The 27,941-nt window shown below is 41.2% G+C and overlaps 2 protein-coding genes across 2 annotated transcripts; both read left to right on the plus strand.

The window, feature by feature from the left end:
* Positions 1-379: 379 nt before the first annotated feature.
* Positions 380-24,458, plus strand: LOC105396427 (disks large homolog 5). Its single transcript, XM_048622450.1, is given in 30 exon segments — positions 380-570; positions 960-1,009; positions 1,081-1,139; positions 1,272-1,403; positions 2,356-2,492; positions 3,111-3,226; positions 3,595-3,666; positions 4,821-4,938; positions 5,538-5,719; positions 6,891-7,014; positions 7,351-7,463; positions 7,866-7,969; positions 8,309-8,448; positions 8,804-8,899; positions 9,319-9,437; positions 10,743-10,940; positions 11,411-11,589; positions 12,130-12,209; positions 12,908-13,029; positions 13,510-13,624; positions 16,675-16,762; positions 17,981-18,054; positions 18,508-18,571; positions 18,689-20,631; positions 21,004-21,162; positions 21,676-21,788; positions 22,338-22,564; positions 23,042-23,172; positions 23,683-23,902; positions 24,321-24,458. Coding segments are annotated over 28 exon segments (5,319 nt in total). The 5' UTR covers positions 380-570; positions 960-1,009; positions 1,081-1,093; the 3' UTR covers positions 24,428-24,458.
* Positions 24,428-27,849, plus strand: LOC125489498 (the record flags this gene model as incomplete). Its single annotated transcript, XM_048625488.1, has 1 exon — positions 24,428-27,849. A coding segment is annotated over one exon (783 nt), but the record flags the coding sequence as incomplete, so codon positions are not given.
* Between the last annotated feature and the right edge of the window lie 92 nt (positions 27,850-27,941).

Raw genomic sequence — 27,941 nt, forward strand, 5'->3', positions numbered from 1 at the left:
GTCAACATGAAAATTTTTAATTTTCCTATACATTGCTGCTTTTGTACTGAAAAGCGTACATGACTAAAGAAAAAAACGCAGCGTGTATCACATCCACATAAAAAATATAAAATTTATTGGTTTGAGAGACTGCTTCGTTGACTTTTAACAACAAAATCTAGTTAAATATAATGTAATACACATGTTTTTGAGTAATAATTTTTTTATTGTATTTATTTAGAACATAAGTTATCATGTTAGCTACTGCAGCTACTTGAACGTACTCTGTTTTTTTATAATGGCAACATTATGCTTCCAATTCATTCACTCTTTGGCGCAATGACAAATGCCGTCAAGTCATGTCATGTCATTTATCATTCATTCAATTTCATTCATTCAAATATGTCTGCCGACGTCCGTCATTATGCCAAATTTGCTTGCTAAAATGTAAAAACGGCAATCGTTGGCAAATTCGTGATGTTATAGTTGTAAATATCCTTAAAATTGGTGCTAATGATCAATTGTTACATAGTCTTGAACTTCGTGGCTTTTAACTTTGTCAATTTATAGATTTTCCTGCGCTAAAAAGAGGTAAATTTCCCACCGTGTTTACATTGTGAAATGGAGTAGATTTGGTGTTCTTTACCTGTGAAATAGCTGACGAGGCGTTAGTGTCTTTATTTCTTACCATAATCATAAATACACACCTGCCTCAGTGTAAATCAGCAGTGTTTTGTGTGTAAACGTAGTAAGTAGATGATTATCGGTTTTTTACTTGGTTTCGTGTAATAGTGCTTTGCAATCAGAGTTGGGCGCAGGCCGCGGGGCTTGCGACAGCCACTGCGCCGCGCCGCTGCGGTCGATGTTTTGCAACAACACTCGCTGAAGCGTAGAAAACGTGTCAACTCACCACCCTTATCCTCTATCCATACTATTCTAATAAGAATACAGTTATACAAATAGTGTTACTTTTGTTATAGAAGTAAGAGTAAGCATAGGAGGACAATGGGCATGGATTTCTATTGATAAGGTAATTTTGAATCAAAACACTTGTATTATGGTTCATAAGGGAAGCTTATGGGTAATTGTTTGTTTGATTAGTTTCAGAAGTACTATGGAAAGGTCTGGTGCCTCGTCGCTGGATAGTAATGGAAGTAATGGTAAGAATTATACTTAAATAAAACTACCTATTATAAATTAGTATCTTCACTTATTACAACAGTATATTTTTGAAAAACAATTCTATGTAAATGAATTGATACAGTAATACCAATATCTTCTTAAATTTTCAGAGTCAATAGCTCACAGCTTTGTAAGCAGTGAGCGGCACAACAACCCTCAGATCCCGCCGCCGCCCATCCCCATTGAATATGATGTGGTGACTACGAACCAATGCTACGACAAGCAGAATTATACTGCTAAAGGTAAATGCTCTTTTTTATATATACTCAGTCATGTACTTAACCCAAACTTAACAGCTTGTTTCAGAAACTAACAACTTTTTTTAAAAAGGGGGCTTCTAAATCGGACATATTTTAGTGAAATGTATGGCTTTAACATAGTTAGTCTATTGCAATCACTGGACCATCCAGTATATTGTCCATTAAGAAGCCCCTTTATTGGTGAAACCCACTGAAGAATACAATGATAAGGCATCTTCTTCTCTACTGAGTCTGGCAGTGGTTTTATTTAATATTCACTGACAAACCCAGTAGAGAAATAGATTACTTATTTTAACCCATTGCAAAGAAAGAATGAAAGTTATTGACAGGATGAAGACTCATGTATTCATAAATTTGGATATTTGGGTGAGAATTTTTGAGAACATACATTAAGTGTGTGGCTGTGATTTAGTTTGATGATTAGTTGAGCTTTAGTATGATTGTGTAGAGTAGATTGTAGTAGTATTAGGCAGTTGTTTTTGTTTCTACATACATTAATTATGTTTTTCAGTGAATCAGTGTTACTTTAGTGACCTCATAGTGTATGGTATTTTGCTTTGAATGTTTGTTTTTTTCAGTTTTGTCTGTATTGTTTGCACCACAATAAAATTCGTATTTTTACATCTTTTCTTTCAACAAGAATCTTTTAAACTTGTGTAATACATAGGTAGCATGTTTCATATTAATTTTTCTAATGCTTCCCAATATGAGATTTATTAGAAATGTTGTTACAGCATGAGTATTCCTAAAAAAAGACTAAATTCGCCTCAGCAATTCAGCATAGTATTAATTAGTTAGTTTTTGTGAGCACAACTATGTAATAGTACCACCCTCTCCCTCACTCTCCGATTCCAAATGGATCCCATACTCTCTGCCATTCTTGCATTCTAGTAATAACTTTGAATGAAACTCTTTTCCCTTACCTCTGACCCAGGCGGGGCGCACGGCATGAGCGCTTCCTACTGCGGGCCGGAGACTCTGCAGCAGCAGTGCGACGCCGCGCTCCTGGACCTGGGCCAGCTGCGGCGCGCGCACCAGGAGACCACGCGCCGCCACGACCATGCCATGAAGGTACAGTAACAATGCAGTAGTTGATCACTAGTGACACAGGAGACCACGCGCCGCCACGACCATGCCATGAAGGTACAGTAACAATGCAGTAGTTGATCACTAGTGACACAGGAGACCACGCGCCGCCACGACCATGCCATGAAGGTACAGTATTTCTATTCTGTTCTCTGTGTGGGTGTAAGTACCTGCACCTGGCTCTCTCAACTGTAACCTTTGTGTATAGCTTCAGGTCTAAACTGGCTTCCTAAGCTTGGACCATTTCCCGCCACGCTGGTCCACTGGGGGTTAGTGGGTTCACATATCTAGATGTGCTAGATCTAGATATGCAGGTTTCCACACGATTTTTTCCTTCACCGTAAGAGCGAAGATATACATTGTACTTAAATTCAAAGAACTCATTGGTACATGTCAGCGCCGGGATTCGAACCCGCATCTCTTGCGTGAGAAGCTGGCGCTTACCCGACTGAGCTACCACCACTCCTTGTTATATGGAAATACGAACGAACTTTATTTACTAGGCATAAGAATCTGCTATAAAGTTTATACCTATTACTTAGATGATTATGCCTGAACGATGATGATCTTTCATCACAACTAACTCACACCCTCTGCCCTCAGGAATTAGAATACTTCCGGAGCCAGCACAGAGCAGCAATGAGCCAGCTGGAGGCGTCAGCACAGGAGGCCAGCAGTCTGCGGGGCCAGTACAGCGACCTGCTCAACGACAACCAGCGGTGAGTGTGATATACAGGGTGTTGTCAGCACCGAGCCGCCATGAGTAACTGGAAACGCATAGGCTACTTGTGACCAAAGACACTAAGTAATATAAGGGGACTCAATATCACTTTGTAAGATGAATGAAGGTCTACTAGGGATTAAATTTATTGCAAAAATCCATCAAATGAATCTTCTTTAGTATGTTGCTGAACTGTTGGAACACTAAGGTTCACCACCGGTGGACATTTATTCTCTTTGATTATTTCCATGATGATGGGTTTTGTGGTCCATTTTGACTCCTTTTTCAAGTAGAATATATATTTGTATAGATGTCGTAACCTGTATAGTTTTTGCTTATAATAAACCAATTTTGATAATTCCCCAGGCTGGAGCGTGAAGTGCAGCACCTGCACGAGGCGGCGGGCGGCGAGGGCGAGCAGTATGAGCTACAGAAGAGGTGACTTTCTTACTATATACCTACTATATACCTGCCAAGAGGGAAATTGTTGTAAAATTTTCTATCTTTCGTTATAACTCAGATTCTGTCATTTCTTGTATTGGCTATTGATTAATCTGGAATTAACTGAATAGTTGCAATGGATTATGAGTGATATTATCATTGGACAATAGATGTATTGCCACTGGTCACACGTCTCGTCAACTATAATGACCTGTACATAGAATAACCGTTTAGGAGTCTTCGCCTGTTTTTCCCATCTAACCATCCATAAAGTATACACTAACGGTCTTATTCATAAAAAAACCTTAAAATAGGTTTACTGAGCTCAATAGCTACGGAACACTTTAACCCTATTTGAGGTTTCATAAAAATCTCTATTCATAATCGTTCCGTAAACCTTCAATAACTATAGTGATGCTAATAGATTTCACAGACCAAACATTTTGACATTTACCCTATTAAGTTGCCGGTCAGACGAAACCATAAACAAAAATAGCGAAAACTTTCATTCATTTATCAATCTCTATTATCTATGTTAGCCACGGCGCGGCACTTAAAAAAGTTTACGTTGGCTTAAAGGCGCAGTGGCCAAGCCAAAACCCACAAAAAAAATAATTAAATTTTTACGTTACCATGGCAACTTATTTTCAGCAAATATTAACTCACAACAAATGTCAAATCGTCAATAAAGCAGAACAGCTGTTGACCGGCCGCCATGTTTTTGTACAATAGGAGGTTTATGGAAGGTGTATAGTAGGGTCCAGCCAACTTTAGCATATCAAGGTTTTACGAATCAGTTGGATAGTTCTTTAGCGCTATTGATCGTTTATGAATAAAGTTTTTTTGACATTTGCTTATAGCAGGCCTATAGGTCTCCCGTAACTTTTTATGAATAAGACCGTAAAATTACTCGTGTAAAAATGTACATTTCAAGCACACGAACGCGTTTAATATTTCCTCTCAGAAGGGTTGGCAGAGATTACGGACCTCCACAGGACACAATTCTGACACTCTTATGTTTTATCCACTCTCTTACATCAGCATACAATGCTCGGCTTTTATGGCTTATGGGTGACTTCCAAATCTCATATCCAACCACCGTATATTTCTACTTCACATAGGTAATATTTAACACCACAATATCGTTCCAGATACTCGGAGCTGATAGCCAACCACAACGCGACGCTGACCACGCTGCAGACAGTACAGGAAGAAAATGGGAGGCTGCAGGCCCAGGTTCACGACCTGACCCAGGAAAGGAACGCTGTGGTGAGTAGCACTTAAAGTTCACGAGACGTCGCCTCTGTTTCAAGAGTGCATTTTTAGATTCTTTCGAGTGCGAAGCTCGGTTCACGACACTTGACCACTGTTTCAGGGGTGCATTTTTAGGGTTTTCTAGGTACAGACGGAATGTTTCAAGGGCTATTGACGTTTCATTTCGTACTTTATACTTCCGGAACGCCCTATGCCTAAGACAGCAACTGATCCTGAAAAACTAGTATTTTTATGCTAATCGATGCTTAACAATGTTTGCTGCAACGTTTGTGGTATCTATCCTTACTGCCTTTATCTTTTTACCCTGCATAAGGTTCTTTAATAACAATTTGATCAAAGAGGAAACTGGTGACCCCTACGTGATAGCTAGCAATTTAAAATTCAAACCGACCAATCCGCTTCCACATCTACCAGCGTAACGACATTAAGCAACAAGTCACTACGGTGGTCCAACAATGAGAGTACGACTTTACCTTCGATACTGAACATTAATTCATGAACAAAACCTCCAATACGACCCACAACTGTTCACCACGTCATGTATCTTAGTGATCATTAACAACAAACAAATGAACCGACCAATCCCCTTCCAGATCCGCGAGCGCAACGCCCTCAAGCAGCAAGTCGCCACCGTGGTCCGCCAATGGGAGGGCGGCGCGCGGGAGAGGGCGGAGCTCCGGGCCGCCCTCACCGCGCGCGCGCCGCCCGACGTGAAGAGATTGACGGATGAGAGGAATGCCGCGCTGCATGAGTATACCTTGATTATGAGCGAGAGGTGAGGACATACACACGGCCATCCGACCGCAAACTAGGCAGAGCCTCTACGGACAGCTGATGTATTTACACAGTAACATACATTATTATACATATTAGCCAATGGGAGGGCCGCCCGATGTGAAGAGACTCACTGTTGCATGAGTATACCTTGATTATGAGTGAGAGGTTAGTAGATATAATAATAATATGTAAGGATGTCTTACACACTTCCATCAGACCCCAAACTAGACACAGCTTCTGTAGCTGATATATTTACACAGTAACATAGGTACATTATTATACATATTAGCCAATGGGAGGGCCGCAATCACCGCGCGCGCGCCGCCCGACGTGAAGAGGCTGACGGATGAGAGGAATGCTGCGCTGCATGAGTATACACTGATTATGAGTGAGAGGTTAGTATACTATCTTCATGATATATACATAGAAAATTGTACTTAACTGAACTGTCGGTAGGGGATGTACTAGGTCGACCAGATAGGTGACATACTCAAGAAGAGCCCAATGAGGAGTTTCCGAAACTAAGAGCGTGTATGAAGAGACTTATGAATGTGGAGGAAACGAAAGTCAGGATAGTGGCACGTGGAGATCCATAGTCTCTGCATGCCTAGTCCTCTGAGAGACAGGCGTCAGTATATTATGTAAGTATGTAGATACATAGATACACAGAATATTATACATCTTAGCCAATGGGAGGGCCGCCCTCACCGCGCGCGCGCCGCCCGATGTGAAGAGACTCACTGATGAGAGGAATGCCGCGCTGCACGAGTATACGCTCATTATGAGTGAGAGGTTAGTTGACGTTAGTATACCATCTCAACGCTCCAGCTGACTCATAGGCATCACATATTACGCGTGTGGTTTCCATGCACTGAAAAACACTACCCCAATCACTATCACAAACACTATCGTATCTTAGGCATATGAGAAGGCACATTTACGAATCCATTAGTTCTCCAATAAACTTTTTCATTGACTAACAAAACTCGCGTAGCAGCATTACTAAGTGCCTATTTAGGATACTCTTTACCCTGTCTATCAAATAATAATACAATCGTAAATATATATAATATTTTTTTTAAAGCCTATTTAGTTTCCCACTGCTGGGCAAAGGCCTCCCCTTTTTCCTTCCACACCGTATATTAATCACAAAAAAATCCTCAAAACAGAGACACAGTCCACAAAGAGATGGAGAAGCTATCAGACGATCTTCAAGCGGCCTTGAAGCGAGTGGCAGCTTTAGAATCAGCCCTGCAAGCCTCGAGGGATGAACAACGAGCCACAGCTCTACAGGTAATGTAGATCTTATGTCTAACTGAATATAGTTGCGTTGTAGACAGTAGCGCATTTAGATGCAGCCCTACATGGTTTTAGGGCCAAATAACAAATTACCACACTGCAGAAAACGTAGCTCTTATGTCCAACTAACTAACGTACAGCTTATAATTGAGATTATAAATATACCTACATCTTTCGGCGCTAGATGAAAGCTTTATAAGTTATAACATAACATCATATCCACCGAACTTCTCCCAAGATAATGATCCCTAACCGTACAGAAAGTACTCGTAAAATATTGACAATCTAAAAAAAATACAATTAATTAAACTTTTTACTTTTTATTCCTAGGCGGAGTCCCTCCGTCGCGAGATAGCCTCGGCTCTCCAGGACCGGGACCGCGCGCTCAAGGAGTGCTGCGATCTGAAGGCGCCACAGAACAGCGCCAACCGCGGGAAGCCCAGGTTAGTGTCATATGTGTAGTTATAGATTTAACAGATTGTGTGGAAAGCCCAGATCAGTGTGATAAGTGGCGTTGTGCATTTAGCGGATTATGCGGGAAGCTCACATCAGTGTGATAAGTGCGGTTATAGATTTAGCAGTGTTAGGAAACTGTTGATCTGAAGGTGCCTCAGTACGGCGCCAACCGCGGGATGTACAGATCAGTAGTGTGATAAGTGCGGTAGGGGTTATAGCGATTTTGTGTCTACATTGTTATTTGTTGACAAACGTCAATACTTGATAACAGCCCAGTTTGGATTGACGGGTCCTGAGTCCTGAGGCATGGGTTGTGTATGTTCCGCCAGTATCACGTGTTGAAAAAACAGTGTGTACAATAATTTAGAAAGTGTAATGGTTGGTTTCAGACAAGACAACTCCGCGTACCACCAGTTGGGCCTGTCCAGCGGGTCGGGGAAAGAGTTCGGCAACGGACAACACTCCAACGATACCTCCTTGGACAAACTACACGGTAAATGATTAAGCTTTTACCGCATAACATTCACAATATCCTTCGCAGCAACATTAATTCTTCTTCCAAGGAGCCTCACAACACTCCAAGTCGTCTGTCCAGCGGGTCGAAGTGCATCCCACGCTACGAATGCGTATATTTTATACCGCACCGTTCATCACCTCTTCGTCATACATGGCTGGCCCATTTCCACTTTAGCTTTCAGATTTTAAGAGCTTGATGAGACATGACAAACGTTGTCATTCATTTGGTTTTTAAGGAATAATTTAACGTAAAAAAAAGAAATTGGTATATTTATAAATGCTTCCAAAATCTCTATAAACCATCTTCTAATTCCAGGGCTAGTAGGCATGGTAGTGGACGCGGTCGAGAAGGAGCGTGTGGACAACCTGGAGCAAGCCAACCAGGAGCTGGAGCGGCTGCGGGGGCACATCGACAGGCTGCAGGCCGAGCTGCAGGAGGCGCTGCAGGAGGCCGAGGTACAGTGGGTCACAGACATATATGGCACTAGATTCCCCAAGTATTAGTACTGCGCTTCTGAAAAGGTTGATCATGTTCAACTTTTAGTTCATACTTCAAATTCCGTCCAGCTAACATTATCAGTGTCAAAAATAATAATTCCTATACAAATTTAGGCACGCCTGGTTCTCACATTAGTGCATTTTAGGACGTTTGCTAGTCGGCTAGTCGCTTTGCAATTCTACAAAAGGTACAGAAAGGCTGTATTTATTTAATTGCGACCCAGCCGAAATGCCATTATTTGTCCGAGTAAATAGACCATAAGTAAGTTTTTACGGTTTGAGGACAGAATTTATAAGATGTTTTCTGTTGCAGGTTTCAAAGCGGCGTCGCGATTGGGCGTTCTCTGAAAGAGATAAAATAGTGCAAGAACGAGAGAGTATTAGGACTTTATGTGATAGACTGAGAAAGGTGAGAAAATATTTTTATTTTTCGTATATTTATGATTTATCCTATCGGAGTATTGGTGACATTCTTTCCCATGCTGGAAGAATACCATAACACCAAATAAAGATAGATATTTAGTTTTTACTGAAATTTTCACGGAAATGCTTTGATGCAGACTATTTTATCATCGTAAATACGTCAGTTACAAGCACATTACGGACTTGAACTGGCAAGAATTCGAAATAGTGCCACATAATCAGAGGAGATGGCACTTTATAAGCTTTTTCTTTTAAGCTTTATGTCCTTTTCTCATCACCATTATCACGACCCATCACGTACCCACTGCTGGGGCACGGGTCTCCTTCTAATGAAGGAAGGGTTTAAGCCCTAGTCAACCATTACCTTCTACGGTCCTTTTCTAATGATTACGTTTTACACTCTAGGAACGCGACCGAGCAGTCAGCGACTTGGCCGAAGCTCTCCGAGACTCCGACGACATCAAGAAGCAGCGCAACTCCGCCTGCAAGCAGCTGAAGCAGCTGAAGGAACAGCTCGACTCGGAGCGCGAGCCCAGGGGCGTCCCACTGCAGGTCAGTATGCAAACCTCTCGCCACGGTTTCACACTAAGAAGAAGGCTATAGCCTATTTAGTGTACGTTACTGTAATAGCAAAAGATATGTACGGTTATGTATATTACATGTTATCAATTAGTTTAGAGAAAGACCTAAACCGAAACCTAGCGTCGTCTACGTTTTGCATAATATACCTGAATACTAAGCTCTCGAACGCCTTCACGCTAGAGCTCGCGTTCTACTGGCTGACAGAAAAAGGCGATCCCTGTACGTTACGGTTATATGTGCGGTGACCTTAAATGGGTATAAGTATGCACACACTCAACAACCAACTTAATAACACTACCTTTTCTTATTTTTTTTTATTACTTCTTAACCTTTTCTTGTGAACGTATGTATTGTTTCTGTTTGTGTTAGAAATAAATGAATTTTGTTTCTTTCAACAGGACTACGAATGGGACATAATCGACGTGGAACTCAGCGGGCTCAGTCAAGACGGAGACTTGGGCTTCGAGCTGTCCGGGGGCAGGGAGGACCCGTGTAGCCCCAATGATCACAATATCTACGTGACGGCTGTGGCTAAGGGGTCGGTGGCTGAGGGGAAGATCAAGTGAGTATTTATTATCTAGCACATCTAGATTTGTGAACCCACCAACCCGCAGTGGACCAGCGTGGTGGGAAAATGGTCCAAGCTTAGGAAGGCAGTTTAGACCTTGGGGACATGCACAACGGTTCCATTCGAGAGAGCCAGGTGCAGGTACTTACACCCCCACAGAGAATAGAATAGAGTATATATTAGGATACTTAAATAAAATTTTTACTGCACAATACTACAAATGGGACATAATCGACGTGGAGCTCAGCGGGCTCAGTCAAGATGGAGATCTGGGCTTCGAGCTGTCCGGGGGCAGGGAGGACCCTTGTAGCCCCAATGATCATAATATCTATGTGACGGCTGTGGCTAAGGGGTCGGTGGCGGAGGGGAAGATCAAGTTAGTATATATTAGGATAATAGTTACTGCACAAGACTACAAATGGGGAGCGGTGGTAGCTCATTCGGGAAAGCGCCCGCTTCTCACGCCAGAGATGCGGGTTCGTTCTTTTAACTTAAGTATAATGTATACCATCGATCTTACGGTGAAGGAAAACATCGTGAGGAAACCTACATAATTATCTAGATCTAGCATATCTAGATATGTGAACCCACCAACCCGCAGTGGATCAGCGTGGTGGGAAATGGCTTAGGAAGGCAGTTTAGACCTTGGGGTTATGCACAAAGAGAGAGCCAGGTGCAGGTACTTACACCCCAACAGAGAATAGAATAATAGAGACTACAAATGGGACATAATCGACGTGGAGCTCAGCGGGCTCAGTCAAGACGGGGACTTGGGCTTCGAGCTGTCCGGGGGCAGGGAGGACCCTTGTAGCCCCAATGATCATAATATCTATGTGACGGCTGTGGCTAAGGGGTCGGTGGCTGAGGGGAAGATCAAGTGAGTATTATAGGAATGTTACTGCACAAATATAATCGGATAATATATTATCGGAAGATGATTTTGATGGTTTGTTATGACTACCGAGTTAAGTAACTTTTCCATTGAATTTAATGTATTAATTCATATGACATTGTTTTTAATATATTTTAGCGGCATTCCAACAAGTTATTGGTAGTAAGGCTCAAAAAAACCTCTTTTTGCCTCGCATGCTCGTTTCTCCACATCGCTTCTCCGTTCTGCTGACTTATTTTCTATTTCCTTTTCCCTGAAACACAGCGAACTAATGCAATGTTATAAGTCGATTTCTGCCTCGCATAAACCTATATACTCTACCCAAGTATAATTTAGAGTACAGGCAGCCCTTTAGTAGATTTATCTTATCTTATTTTTAGTCGTCATTTTTGTTTTATTTGGTGGCCTCACATATCAATTAACGTGTCCAAAACTAACCTCCCACCTCCCCACAGACCGTTCGACCGCGTCACCTCAGCCGTCGGCGTCACCTCCTGGGCTAGCGGTCGCGCCGCCTCCACGTCTCTCCGTCTCGCTCTGGCACACGGGCCGGCGCTGCTGCGTCTCGCTCGCGCCCGCGCTCATACCGCCCACGTGCGGTTACAAGACGCCGCCGGCCTCTCGCTCGCACACGGTACGTGTTGTCTCGCTCTAGCACACGGCAGAAAACTTAAACCGAATACTGTTTTTTGCCGCCACTCGAACGAGCCAAAAGTTCGGCCGGATACTACCAAAATGATAATGGATAAGGGAACAATGCAATAGACTACAATGTAGACCAGACTAAGCTTCCATGCACCTACATAAGCGTGTGCCAAATATTGGGCCACGTTTTATAAGTACGACCGAACATAACTACATAAATAAATAAATAAATATGAGGGGACATCTCACACACGGCCATCCGACCCCAAGCTAGGCAGAACCTGTGTTATGGGTGTCGGACAGCTGATATATCTAAACAAATACATAGATAGATAGATACTAAATATAAATATCCACACCCAAGACCCGAGTACAAATATCTGTCTTTAAACAATTATCTGCTCCGGCCGGGAATCGAACCCGGGACCTTCGGCATAGCAGTCAGGGCCACTAACCACTACGCCATTTGACCGTCCGACCGACATAATATGTTTATGTAATGTTTGAAAGATTTATGTTTGGTTTGCAGGTATTTTCATAAGTAAAATAGCGAGTGGTTGCAGCGCGTCCAAGGAGAACAATCTGTTTGTGGGAGACCGCCTCATCAGTGTAAGTTAACTACATTTTCAAATATGAACTTAGCTAATCATCAATCACTAGACAAAAATACCGGTAAAAAAAAAACACGCACTCACGCCTTGTTCTAATGTACTCCCTTACGGGGTAGGCAGAGGTGCATTGCTGCGCCCACTTTTCGCAAGAGTGTTATGTTAGTCCCAATGTAATAGGGGGCAGGCCTATTGCCATTTTACGGGCACATCCAAGACCCGAGAACAAATATCTGTGTTTAAACAAATATCTGCCCCAGCCGGGAATCGAACCCGGGACCATCGGCTCAGTAGTCAGGGTCACTAACCACTGCGCCATTCGGTCGTCTACCGGTTAAACCCAGTGAAATAAGACACTATTAAAATTATATTGTATCTCGCTCGTGTAAATATTTGACTTCACGAATTACATCTCCGTTTGGAAATGCCCTACAAAATTGTATATCTACATAACGTTTCTCCCTTGCAACTGCCACTTTTAAATGCTGCTACATAACTTACATACTGGTCCAGACTGTACTCCCCGAAGGGGTAGTCAGAGGTGACTCGCAAACAAGTCATCCGCTTTTCGCTGTACAGTTGTACTCACATGATAGGTGGCGAGCCGTATCGCCGTTTTTGAATGAGTGCAATGCACTGAAGTTGTCGGGTAAGTGGGCAACCCGACTACATAACGTTCACATTGTATTCTCTTTACAGATAAACAACCGCTCAGTTGAGGGTTTAACCCGTGTGTCGGATGCCATGATGCTACTGAGAGAGAGGCAGCATGTCGCACTCACTGTGGCCCGCCCGCCCGTGCCGCAAGCGCAGGGGAACAGGTACAGTAGCATGGAGCATGTGACTTGACTAGGACAGAAATCGATTTTTAGGCAGGTACAGTAAGGGGCAGAGAAACCTCACCCCACTCAGAAGCATTGTTACTATGAGAGGGTGGTCAGGTTTCTCTGCACCTGACCGTACACTTATGAATCATCATGAATGATGTGGCTTGACCAATGCGTAGAAGAGATGTTTCAGGTCGCATAGATGGTGATGGATTGTGTCAAAATCGTGGCTCGATTATAAATACATCCATGGCGCTTTGCACACTCTCATCAGTGAAGGAACTATCATCTAGACCGACGACCACAAGCTGATCATGATGATAACAATACAAAGCCTTATAAAATATCTATTTAACCTTACTCTTTGACATATAACATTGTGCTTTAAGTTTCCCAAAAACCAAATGGAAAAATAAAATCAATACGAACCCCTGCCTCATCCAATAATTTAATAACAATATGTTCTGCCCACAGACAATCCCCAATCCGAGACGGCTCCAAGCCCTACTCACACTCGCACCACGCGAGCAAGGTGGTCAACAGCTGCTCGCAGACCGACGAGCCCTGGGCCATGCGCCACTACGACAAGGTACTCTATGTCCCTGCAATACAGTCTATATTGCTACACTCGCACTACGCGGTGGTCAACAGCTGCTCGCAGACCGACGAGCCCTGGGCCATGCGCCACTACGACAAGGTACTCTATGTCCCTGCAATACAGTCTATATTGCTACACTCGCACCACGCGGTGGTCAACAGCTGCTCGCAGACCGACGAGCCCTGGGCCATGCGCCACTACGACAAGGTACTCTATGTCCCTGCAATACAGCCTATATTGCTACACTCGCACCACGCGGTGGTCAACAGCTGCTCGCAGACCGACGAGCCCTGGGCCATGCGCCACTACGACAAGGTACTCTATGTCCCTGCAATACAGTCTACAGGGTGTTGCAAAATTGGTATATTAAGCCGAAAAGGGTCCACACAACTTATCCCGGAGATAACGTTTTCGATGTTGGAATCGGGCGCACGACATTTTTATCGTCCCATACAAAATTTAATCCATATTTTAGTCTGTATCGTTTTTGGCAACCCTACGTTCTAATATCATTACGTCAAAAGCTGACGTGTTTATTGTAAACAAAAACATAACCTCAAAAGCATATGATAAATCGGAGGCCGCAAATTAGAAATATTACTGATTAGAAACACAAGAGTATGTTTGGAATTTGTACGTTATACCTCCCTAGTTTTGAAACATTGCAACAAGAACATTCTTGGGATACAATCAAAGAAAAACATACCTAGTTAATACCAAATTTCAATCCATTTTCACAACAATCCTTTTCCACAACAAACACAACACTACATCTTCAACTCTTCACAGACATCTGATGAACCACCGCAGCCTCAAATAATCACATTAATCACATTCCACTTTCACAATACTAACTGTTTTGAAGTAATACTTAACACGAAAAACAACAAAACACTTGAACCACGAGAAAAAGGTTAAATCGGTCAGACTTGTGTAAGTTCCAAGTGTTTCTGTTTAATTATGCTAAAGTTTAAATCCGCACTGAATCTCGATTATAATTATTCCTATGAACTTCCAAATTAGTTACTAGTAATATTATTTAGTAAACATAAAAAAGCAGAAAGCAATTTTTCCACCCGTTGCCATATTGTTGCCTTGTTGCCAATAGAGAAAATAATCTACTAGTACGATGTTGCCATTGCCAGTAAGTCGAAGACCCGTTCCCGTTTCCGGCATTTTTATTTCGTCGGATTTCATAACCCAATTAAATAAACAGAAAAAATAGTTTTACTAAGTCTTTTTTTTCACTGTCTATTATTTACGTAAAATTAGAGACAAGTAAAAATAAATACCGGCGTGAACTCGCATTTTACGCTTTCGCGGCGCGAGTGTAGCGCGGACTTAAAGAATAAAATATTTAAAAATGAACGGATCGGTTTCCATAGGTACGTGATTTTATAAGGTCGTTGACACTCGTTGATATGTAGGTCACTGTGTCACGATAGGGTTGTTGGTACCCAGTTTTCGAGTAAAACTTTGGACGTTAATTACTCAAAAACGGTAACGTATTTTGAGATTCTGACTTCTTTCCCGGGCTTAGATATAACATGCTGCACATGCTGGTTTCGGCTTGATATACCCTTTTTGCAACACCCTGTATATTGCTACACTCGCACCACGCGGTGGTCAACAGCTGCTCGCAGACCGACGAGCCCTGGGCCATGCGCCACTACGACAAGGTACTCTATGTCCCTGCAATACAGTCTAAAGTAGTTTACAGTATAGTAGAATAGACTGTTTGTGTTTCGTACCAGTTTTTGTTTGTCTGTGGCTGTAGTGGCAAATGATTAATTACAGACACGTTAACCCTAGAGTAGTCGCGCCTTTTTTTGTGACACGAGTGCTCGCGTGGCGGCATTTTGCCGCCCATATTAAAGTGTATTTTTTGGATAATTAATAATTACGAAAACTTATAAATGCTTATAATTTGAATAAAATGTAACATATGGTATTAGAAAAAGTAATATTTATAAATTTTATATATTAATTGTTCATTATATGTGCTATCGTTCATGCTTTGGGAAAATTTCTGAACTTTTAGGAACATATTTGTCTTAAGCCACACAAAATCAACAAATCTCAAAATTATAACGAAATTTAGTTGTTATCGCAATCTACAGCATTTATTTCAGCAACACAGTCCTGAAACATGAACACACAAAGTTCGTTGCACAGTAACTTTCTTCATGTATTGCACCCTTTTTTGACCTGATATTTTTCTTATATGGAGATAGTTATACGCATGTATTCTCTCTTCTTTAGGGTGTTTTTTGTTGCTCAGGCGGTACAAAACGGGAGATTTGTACCACAAGACCAAGAAAAAACACTTATGTATTGTCCATATGTAAGTTTTTTTTGTTATATGTGGTGTATTCATAGGCAGAGCTATTTATTTCAGGTAAATTCGTCGTAATATTAACTCGTTAGTAAACAACTATTTTTTAATCATAAATCCAATGTAAACTGAAATATATGCATACCTTACATGATATTTAGTTTAATATTACCTAAATATAGTGAAAAACTTAAAATATTTCAATAATAATAAAAAAATATAACTTAATTTTTACTGACGCGAGTGCTCGCGCAGTGAGCATTTTGCCGCCCCGTGCGACACACTCACTTTAATTCTCTTGTCCTGCCGTAACCTGTACACTGAATGTCTCCAAATTAACGTAACACGTAGGAGAGGAACGCGAGGGCAGCTACATAGACGCTTGACCTTGACGAGTGCATAGTTCACGAAATAATAGACATTTATTTCGGAGGGCGGCAAAATGCTCATAGCGCGAGCACTCTAGGGTTAAAGATGCAACATGTTTTCAATTTATTAACCTAAACTGAGCTACATAATACTATTATCAGAAGTATTTAAAACAGGTGGATTGTCTTACCCCATTACCAAAAACAGGCAAATAGAAATTGAAAATTACTAAATTTTCAAATTGAAATTATGTCCTAAACCCTAATCCAGCGGATGAAATTAAGGCTAAAGATGATAATGATGACGTCACTAAGCTGCATTTGTTTTATCCTTCCAGTCTCCGACGGAGCCGGCGGCGGAGCTGGACCGGCGTTACGTGTACCACGTGGCGGCCGGCAGCCAGGGGAAGATACACCAGGAGAAAGGTAATGGAGTCATTGTGCTGGTCACAGGAACCCAGCATAAGTAGCAGAAGACGCACACTATAAAGGCTCCACATAGCACAGAATCGAGAGCGAGCTCTAGGGAAATCGGTTTTCCCGTCTTAAGCCTACTGCATACAGGCGCGCTGGCATGTGTGTAGTGGGCTTAAGAGGAAAAAGGATTTCGTCGCACTCGCTCTCGAGGCTGTGCGACGCAAGCTTTAGAAATGAAATGAATGAAATGAATTAAATGAATGAAATGAAATGAAATGAAATGAAATGAATGAACATGACCTGAAAATGAGTACAGAAATGCGTACAGGTCGCTTTCTTAATAGATAGCCCATAAAAGTACTCAGTTTCGGGGTAGGTGCATTAAAATGCAATTAGTGTTGGCCATAGCCGTTGGCTAAATAGCCAGGTATATACTGCTAATAAGTAAATAAGGAATGTCTTGCAATAGTCTGATGAATAATATTATCAGAGGAATGTTGGTTGCTGTCACTATCTAGCACATACATTCCGCATTGACAGCATCAAATCAATCAATAACTTTTATCTGAATCTCAAAAAATCTGCCCTAAATTTAATAAAAAATACATCCGAAACAACAGGAAATAGGCTCTTGATGAGTCACTAAACCTTATAGAACCCCATTACCACTCACCTTATCATTAAATTTTACTCTAAATTGTTGTGATGTGCAACTGACCTTAATCTAATCTGCCTATCACATAGACATCGATACGACCCAGATAATGTAAAGTGAGTCTTATTTGTTTATATCGAGTTAGTATCGATTGTGATCTCAGCTAGTCATTCGTAGCTTTAGAACGAAAGAAGTATAAAGTAAAAAATGCACGGAGAAAATTGTGCTAAGAAAAACTCTATCGGTCAGTCTTTATATGTAAAGCTTAGATCAATTTTGAATATTCGCTTGTATATTTTATTCGGGCTGACTCAGTATTCACATTGATTTGTTTAGCAGTATGAAGTGGCCTGGCTCGCTGTTATTATTCGATCAGCATCGTGCTCACATCAAGCAATATTAATCGAACGAACAAAACGAAAGTTCGCAGTGTATTGCTGCCGAAAAAATCTTTCATGTACTTACTGCAAAACTGATATTTGCTTTACAAACGTTTAAATGAGATGTGTTGGCACTTGGCAGGGATGCGAAGGCTTTGGTGAGTATTTATAGTTTAAATTATGCTGTTGCAGGCACTTGGGACATGATCCGAGGGAAGATCGAGGCGGTCACAGGCCGAAGCAAATCTAAGGACAAACAGAATAAGGTTGGTTTTTGAGTGTCTACAGACTAAACAATTAAACATAACAAGGTTTATATTGACATATTTTACCAAAGCAAATCTATAAAATACAGCTCGTATTTTTATTAAACTTAATTGCTAAGGGGATTTTTTTACAATCTAATTAAAGTACCTACAGGTGTTACACAAAGTTTGTGAATTGATAAAAGAGATAAAACATTGTTTATCAACAAATGGAATTGACATAAGAGCCACGCTAGGTGTTCGTGTTTTATGGTAGTAATCGATACAAGTAATAATCATCTGAAATTGTTTTTAGATTTTTTGATCACTCTTGGAAACAAATATACCATTTGTACGAGTGTTACAATCAGAAACAACATAAAGTGTCCAGGATATACTATTCTATTTCCAATACTCTCTATGATGTAAACTTACCTATATTTAGTTGTGAATAAAGATTTTTTTTCCCTACAGGTTCCAGAGACTGATGCCATCGCTGAACTTGATTCTGTTATCGAAAGCTACCATGGGAAATCGGGTAAGTTATGACAATATAACAACACACACATTTGTTTCAATATAGCATAATTACCACTTCATTGTAATAAATTACTAAAGTATACAATACATATTTCATAAAACTTTCTTATTCCAGTCAAAGAAACCGGCAGCGTCCTAAAACGATCGCGACGGAAGAACAAAGACTCTCAGAACGACTCTAAGAACGGAGGCACCTGGCCCAAGGCTCGAGCCAACTTCATACTAGACGAGAACCCCACAGGAACCATCGTGCAACCGCGTAGCAGGAAGGAGAGACCCCCCCTTTCCATCCTACTCAGCCCCCCTACCAAACTACAGCCAGAACCGCAAAGGCCAAATACAAACAGGAATTCAAACCCGATACCGTTAGGCCACCAGCCGCTCACACAATCGACCACCCCGGCCAGACATTCGGTCTATAAATCCATAGAATCGGCCCCCGCGAATGCACACTTTCCCAAACCGGCCCCGCTGTCCATACACAACCCATACGGGCCCCCACCTACAAGTATGAATGTGGAGAAGTTTCGCACGATAGAGAAAGACAAAATGGTGATGGAAGACTATTCTGAACATGACATGACCCCGAATAGACTGAGCTTGGCTCTCAATCCGTCCGACGATTCGCTAGACTACCAACCGGTGACGAGGAATAGGAATAAGAGTCCACATTCCCTGGATTTTATGGTGAATAAAGGACCTAGCTCGTTAGACTTTGTGTCGGCGAAATCGCCGTCTTCTCTAGACCATTCTATAAAGAATCACCCCGGGAAAGATATTCTGGAACAGTACTATTCGTCCAAGAAGTCATCTTCACCGAAGACAGTCAATAAATACCCTTCTGACAGCGATAGCTTCGGACCAGACAGTTTAAACAGCAATATCAACCTGGGCATGACGGGAACACTGCCATCGCAATCTAGACTGCAATCTCAGTACTATAGAGGCCCTTTTACAAACAACCCGCATTCGAGTCGCTACAACCCAGCCAGTCCGACTAACATCCCTCAGAGCCAATCAGGGGAGAGTATCGGAACTAGCTACGAAATGCCTTCATTCACGTCGCACTCTCACAACATGTCGGATTTACAGCCAGTGAGGAATGCAAGAGGCGGGGGTGATTACCAACATACGTACGAAGGAGGCACGTTCCCAAGAAAGAAGGAAAACCAAAGGTTTCGAATCCCTTCGAACCCAAGTGTGACGTCAAAAAACTCAGCGGGGAAACTTAGCACGGGATCCATAGAACGAAGTTCGGAGCGCAACTCGCCGATGCCGACATTTCACGTGGAAGTTTTGAGCCCCGGAAGAGGGTCTAAGCAGATGACGAATAAAGCTACAAGGAACTCAATGCCTGAATACTCTAGCATCGGTTGGAACAAGCCTTTACCAGGCGAGTTAAGGCGAGTCCACATAGACAAAAGCCAGCAGCCTTTGGGTATTCAGATATCTTGCCCTCCCGGCAGTGGAGGGGTGTTTGTGTCTACGGTTAATGAGAACTCTTTAGCCAGTCAAGTCGGCTTGCAAGTTGGAGACCAGCTACTAGAAGTATGCGGCATCAACATGCGCTCAGCTACCTACACGTTAGCTGCAAACGTTTTAAGACAATGTGGGAATTCCATAACTATGCTGGTGCAGTACAGTCCGGAGAAGTACAAGGATGAAGTGGAGGGTTCTGGAAGCTCATCTTCAGGAGAGAGCTCCCACGATGAAGAAGTGTCGTTGTCAGGGTCTCCCACGCCCAGAAACTCTCCAGGGCCTCAACAGTCTTTGCGAATGGAAGCGACTACCACTGAAGTATCGACTTTGAGACAATCGCATGGGAACAAAGAGTTGCCAAGGTTTCTGCTGATAGAGATGAGGAATTGTTCGAATCTCGGCATAAGTCTGGTGGGCGGGAATGCGGTTGGTATATTCGTGCATAGTGTTCAGAAGGAATCACCGGCTTACAATGCGGGGTTGAGGACGGGCGATCAGATATTGGAGTACAATAATGTAGATTTGAGGCACGCGACGGCTGAGCAAGCCGCTTTGGAGCTTTCTAAACCTGCTGATAAGGTAACTATTTCACTAATTATTTCAAGTTTTGATTGTTGTTGGTGGGGGCTGTAATCCTACAATTTTTTTTTCCGTCTGAGATTCTTGACTATTTTGGCACAATATTCCACACGACTTTAATATCCAATGATATAAAAGATCACAAAGAATTTAGATACACTGTGTATTGTGTAAACCAACTATCGCCATTTCTATCAGGCATTTTTTATACTGATTATATTGGCGTATTTATGGGTTCACACATATAGATGTACTGAATCTAGATTTGCAGGTTACCTCACGGTGTTTTCCTTCACCATAAAATCACAGTACATAAATTCCAAGATGTTCACATACTAACTACCCCTAATTCCCCCCCCCCCCCCCCCCCAGGTGAGCGTGCTAGTCCGCCACGACCTACAACAATACCACGACATAAAGGACAAGCCGGGCGACGCATTCTACATCCGAGTGGGCTTCGACCGCTGCGCCAAGATCAGCGCCAACACGGACCAGCTCGACCCCTACTCGCTGTGGTTCAATAAGGACGAGGTGAGGATTAGTTTATCATTATTCACCGCTTGAATCCCTTGAAATCACACATAATAGAAATATATTGTCGTCTGGCGCGATATCGCGACATCGCGACGCTAAAGGTTCACAGACAATGATCGTCCATAGCGCCATAACACACTGTATTCGCATTTCCTTTGCCAACCACTGCCGGCTTCATATCTGAAGTCGTCGATATACTCGACATAGTACGTCCCATCGAGGGCTCATTGGTGGACGATTCCCGTCAAATACGCCCGGAATACTGCCAATTAAGCAAGACTTGCTGACTTTTGCAAGTTACTATTTAGATCTCTCACAAATTACCTAATTTCTGTGCGGACCTTTGCGGAGAAACCCTAAGCATAGCCCATGTCGCTCTGACCCCTGACGCATGACCGGTTCTCGTTTCTAAAGCCAGTATGAAGATGAAAGATGAGATGAAGACATCAACACTTATTATCTGGCACGCACTCTACATAACAATAATTGTAATACGTATCTTTCTCTCAGGTTCTCTTCGTGGACAACACGCTCGTAAACGGAGCCCCGGGGCTGTGGCAGGCGTGGCAGCTGGACGCGCAGGGGAACAAGCTGCAGTGGGGCACCATCCCCAGCCGGTTCAAGTGAGTCCCTAACTTACAGATTGTATACCCTACAGACATCCAAAAGTTGTCTGGTAGAGATTGCTATAAGAAATAAGGCAGCCTCTTTGTACTGTTTTATTTTTAAGTTTTGTTTTTTGTAATTTTTGTTATTGGTACAAATAAAGTGTATTGTATTGTACAAAAACGGAATCGTTATCTATGTAGATAAACGGCACCATATGGCCGTTTGGGTTAAATGTGGTACATAAGATATAGAATAGACCATGTAATCTGTAAAATATAGCAAGAACCCTATGACTGCTATCAAATCCATAAATTTTATCTGTCATTTGTTGGGTTTAAAATTTATCTGGCTCTTCATGGAGAAACTTGGCATAAACACAACAAAAATGGCCATTACAAAGCTTGTAAATCCAAAAATCGGGGGGTCCGTCCTGATTACGAATTACATACCAATAATCTTCAATGCCGATAAAAAACTAATGACCACTCGAAATATGTATGTGTAAGAAACTCATTTACAGCATATAACATTATTCACCTTCAACATATCTTTACCATTTCCAGAGTGGAAGAGCTCCTCCGCCGATCGATGGGTTCCCTCGAAGGGGACAGCCAACAGCGGCGCGCCTCCACCACGGCTAGAAGATCATTCTTCCGAAGGAAAAAGCACCGGGACTCGAAGGAACTGGCCTCGTTCTCTAATACTGAGCTGGGATGGTGGAGCGACTCGGGAGGGTTGGGCACGGATGACCTGCCGCTTGTGTCGTATCAGAGGGTTGAGCGGCTGCATTGTGAGTTTCATTTTTTTTGTTATGTAGGTAATTGAGGACTGATATTGGAAAACGTGAAAGTAGAATAAGATAAATACTTTTAAGAGGCCCTCATTATTTACCGGAACCGATATCGACAGGAACACTATTTATAGCCAGTGACAGAAAGTGTTTTTATTTTTAGCTAACGGCATCATCCACATCGGCCCGCAATCATCCATGGTTGGACATAGGCCTCCCTCGCTATTCTATTAAGTACTTTTGAATCATCAAAATAATTACTTCCATTTTTCTCCACCTCCTAGCCGAACCCTTTACTTACAAATTAGATTTACATAAACTGTATAGATATTAGATGGGATCTATTACAACGCATGTTAAAAAAGCCAAAATGGCCATTTTCAACAACTTTTATTCAAGGATATTGAAAATTATCCAATAAAAATATAAATTCATTTATATACCACGTTTACCTGTATGCTTACCATATTGTTGCAGACACAAGCCACCGGCCCGTGGTGATCCTGGGCCCGATGCGCGAGTGCCTGCTCGCCAAGCTCGTCTCTGATTGGCCGAACGTGTTTGCGCTTGCGCATAGCACCCGTCACAAGGCTAGCATCACCGATAAGGTAAGTTTGTTTATTTGCATGAGTCTTATTCAATCATTAATGATCTTATGAAGTCACTAGCTGTTCCCGCGCGCTTCGCTTCGCCTTAAAAAGTTTTCCCGTGGGAATTCCGGGATAAAAAGTAGCCTATGTTCTTTCCCAGGGTCTAGACCGTATGTATACCAAATTTCATTCAAATCTGTTCAGTCGTTTTGGCGTGAAAGAGTAACAGACAGACAGACAGACACAGTTACTTTCGCATTTATAATATTAGTAAGGATTACCGTGATATTTCACTTCTTGCTAGCAGTTATAAGAAACTTCGGGAAAAAAATCACATTTTCTAATTTTTTACAGTCGTTTTCTATCAATATTTCTAATGTTTTCATTGGGTTCGCCTAAATAAACCTATACAGAAGTCTCATATTTATTTATTAAATTCAATAATGCTTACAGCTAAAGCCAACCCGTATTAAATATATTGAAAACCAACTAACTAAACATATCTTATATCTCAATAATTTGTTCCAGGGATTACACTGCATCCTAGACATTAGCGTGGCGACAATAGAGAAGCTGCACAAACAACAGATATACCCTATTGTGTTGCTCATAAAGTTCAAATCGACGAAGCAAATCAAGGAGGTGAAAGACACTCGCTTCCCGTCAGACAAAGTGTCGGCGAAGGCGGCCAAGGAGATGTACGAACACGCATTGAAACTGGAGAACGAGTTTAGGAATTACATATCAGGTGTGTATACACGTTATGTATTAGATAGATATAGTAAATAATTTTATCAACGGTCCGTAAACATCAGTATAGCACCACCAATGGCGTAGCGTTCCGCCTTCGTCTCACATAGCATATCAAAGAAGACCTAAATAAATAATCATCAGGTTCTGTGATTACGGACATAGGGCTTGAAATTTAGACCCCCGTATCTTCCGATCCTGGAGGGTTAATCTTGCAGAAATACGAAGTTTCGGAGAGCTGTCATTCAATCAGTACGATTAATTTGCAATAAATTGAGTTGCAGTTACCGCTACTCAGTTCTGAAACTTCGTATTCGTAAAGGTTACCCAGCCAGGAGTTACCTCTACAACGGATACGCCGTGCCAAGCAGGCAGCGCCTTCTACTAATCATAATCAAACCATTTCTCCCCAACAGCGGTGATCCCAGCCGGCGTGAACATCGCATACATGTGCACGCAAATCAAGGCAGCTGTTGAAGAGGAACAGAACAAGACATTGTGGGTTCCTTCAGTACAAGCCTGACCCCTGCCGCCCGCGCCGCCGCCCCGCGCCCCGCCACGCTCCCCTCCGCACACGCACAAGTCCGTCACATTCTGCACACACTGTGACTACGACAAACATACAGACACAGATATAGACGCTAGATACTACTCCGACCCCGGCCGAAGCGACAAACCCAAGAAGAAGAAACCCAAAGTCGAACCCAACAAACAAGGCTACTACTCGGAACCAGACGCTAAGTACTTCGAAATCGATTACGAGTTTCTGAAAGAGTTGAGGAAGATTGCGAAGAAGAACTGCCCGAAGTGTAAGAGGAAGAGGGTTAGGAAGGAATCCGACAGGGCTAAGTATAGGGAGAAGGGGAAAGCGAAGAAGCATGTGAGGGTTAAGGATAGCTATGTGTATTGTAACGGCAGGTATCATAGTGACCGCGAGCACTGCCAGTTGTGCTGCAAGGTCTGCAACCGATCCACCGACACGCTCGACTCGATGGAAGACGAGTATTCGCTCGCGTCACGAAGCTACAGCTTGCCGAGCTCAAAAGTAGTTACTAAAAAACGGAAGAACTCGGTCCAGTCGATTAAATCGGTCTCGTTCCTAGAATCGAGCAACGATGAATCGAGACAAGAGCCGAACTATACGGCTAAAAGTTTCACCAACGATTTGAAGCAGTTTTTATTGAAACCGGCCCCTCCACGGCAGAGTCTGAGGGATAAGTTTATAAGTAGCCTCAAGCAAGAGTTTGAGGCTACGAAAAAGTCGCCCAAGCTTAAAGCTATAAAAGGCCTATGGAAATCTTATTGAGTTTGAAATGAATTTTATTTATTGTTTAATATGTAGGTGCTGGCGAAACGACGGGTTTTCCTGTTGAGATTTTAAGCGAAACGTAAGTGTTCATGAATTGTTCTAAACGAAATGAAGTCAAGGTTTTGGTGCTATGAACCTTTTACAACGTAAGCCAAGCGCTGCGCTGTGCCGAGTGTCAGCCAATAGGTGACAGGTATCCAGGTAGAAATTTAATTTAGAATCAGCCCCATTTAATTGACCAAACAGTTATCTTAAACATGCCATATTTGTGCACTAACTTTACATACATAATAGAAAGACTATAAGGTTATTCAATTAGAATGAAAGTGGTTCTCACTTGCACTTGTATATTCGTACTAGTGTCAAGTAAAATGTCGAAAAAGAAAGCGTGATAAGTTGTGTCATTAATTTTTGAATCACCTTATAATTTACTCATCTCCAAATACATAAAGCATGTTTCTACATACAGTCGTTATTTATAAATGAATAACGACATGACAAACTTGTAAGTTATTGTTTGTAGACGTTTATAATATTAAAATAAATCAAATATACCTATAGTTGTTCTACCGATACCGTTAGGTGTTAATTGCATGGATAGAAAATTTAATTCATTTCTATAAAATAAATTGAATGAGTAAGATCGGTCGGACCTACATAACCCACCAATATTCTAAAAATACATTAAATGGACTACTATAATAGGTCAACTAAACTTTTATATAGAAATTTTACATTTTAATAGAAACTTAATGTTTTAGAAAAATATTTAATATGTATTTACCTACTTCCGAAAAGGCAGTGCCAAACCTGTGTAACCCAATTAAATGGCGATAAACATAATCATGATTAACATTATAAGATTCCATGTCCATTAATTAAATAATATAATCAAAACACTTATCATAGCACATTAATAACAGTTATTTTAATAGCACCGTTTAGCAAAATAGCAGTTTTAAAAGTTTAGCACATAGCACGTTGCTTAGCTCATAGCTGTTTAATATTTTTTAATTTTAACCGTATTCACATTTGCGATGTCCAGTGTTTGTAAGAAAAATATTTTATCTTGTAACGACAAAATAAATTTGAAACGATTGGGATAGTTATTCCGATTAGTAACTCTATTCCAAATAGTAACACCAGAAAACCTAACACGGAATAGGTATTCCTATATATCCGGTTTATACTATAGGCCTAAAACGCTTTATGCGATGTGTTATATCAGACTTGTTACAGTAAACTGGATAACTTTGAAGTAGAATTTTAGATTCTAGACACCTAGACTGTGCCACCTAGAGTGCGTGTCTTTTGAAATTAAGATTATATTGCATATTTTATTATTTGCTGGAAAGCATATACTTATGGAAGATATTAATATATATTTTCTCATGTAATTAAAACTGCAATAGGTAGGTAGTTTCTTGACAGTAAACTAAAGTCATACAGCCTTTGTATCGGTAAATAACAATGCTATATATTATTTTGTGAAGACTACTCCCTTGAGTTCTAAAAGAGACAATACATTATTTATAGATAGTGGTTATCTAGATAATTATGTTAGCCGTGTTGTGAGTACAGTAGCTTTAGCGAACATAGCATGTTAGCGCTTAGTTGAATGTTGTAGCTGTTGATATTTCAAGTTCACACCCTGGGGGGGTCACTCTACATTACGAAAACCTGTATAGGACGAAAAACTAAGTTTCGGATCGCTGCTGCGCGAACCACAACTCTGTCTCGTTGTATTAAACGTGGCGATTGCACGACAGCTCTCGTTTGTTCGTTTTTCGTCAATATAGAGTGACCCTCCTGTACCTTCGGGGACAAAGCAGTTGATTTGCGATCTCATTGTTTTTTCTTTTATGAGGCTTTTATATTTTTTCGTGAAAATTTTGCAGTGTTAGTGCTTTAAGTTTTTTTGTACAGAATTTAATCAAGTTTATTGAATGTTAACATTGTGTTTCATGATTTTTGGCTTTTGATACGGGCTTCAGTTTTGCAGCTTTTCTGTATTGAAACCGCACGGCCGTCCGTTGCGTATGAGACAAGTTACCATATTTTTGCGATTGCACAAATGATTCCGAGGAATGAAAGATAAACAAGCAATAAATTGTTAGGTTTAGAGTTATTTTGATCTGATATTATAAGTTAAGTAGTTATTTAACTGTTACATTGCTATTATAATTATATTATTATATTGTATTTTTCGATGAATTATGTAGTATGAAGACACGACGCCTATCCTATTGTAGAATATCTTTATTGAAGATAAATTGTATTTTAAAATTGACAATAATCAGTATTTAAATTATTATACTTATACAATTATACGCATTTTCTTATTTGGAGATATATTTGTCTGTTGCTTTTTCTTTAGTTTCTGTTTGGTATTATTTTATGAATTAAGTCTAAGCGTACATAGGAACATTTTATTCATTTTACAAAGTGTTTACTTATTTCGAAAAGTTTATAATGTATGTACAGAAAGTTATTTTATATGGTTCAGCCACGTTTTAGTTAGAAATAAGTAAGTAGCAGTCCCGACAATTATATTTAATCCGAATCAATAAAACTTCAACGAATTGTTTACACTTTAGGAGAGAGCAATAAATCATTATCTACAAAATGACATTAAATTGGAGTTTCATTAACTTACCTCACTATCTGTACAAATACTCAAAATGGAATGCAGCCAAACAAAGGCAAATAAATAATTCAATGAACGACG

The sequence above is a fragment of the Plutella xylostella genome, chromosome 3, assembly GCF_932276165.1.
Source record: "Plutella xylostella chromosome 3, ilPluXylo3.1, whole genome shotgun sequence".
Lineage (NCBI taxonomy): Eukaryota > Metazoa > Arthropoda > Insecta > Lepidoptera > Plutellidae > Plutella > Plutella xylostella.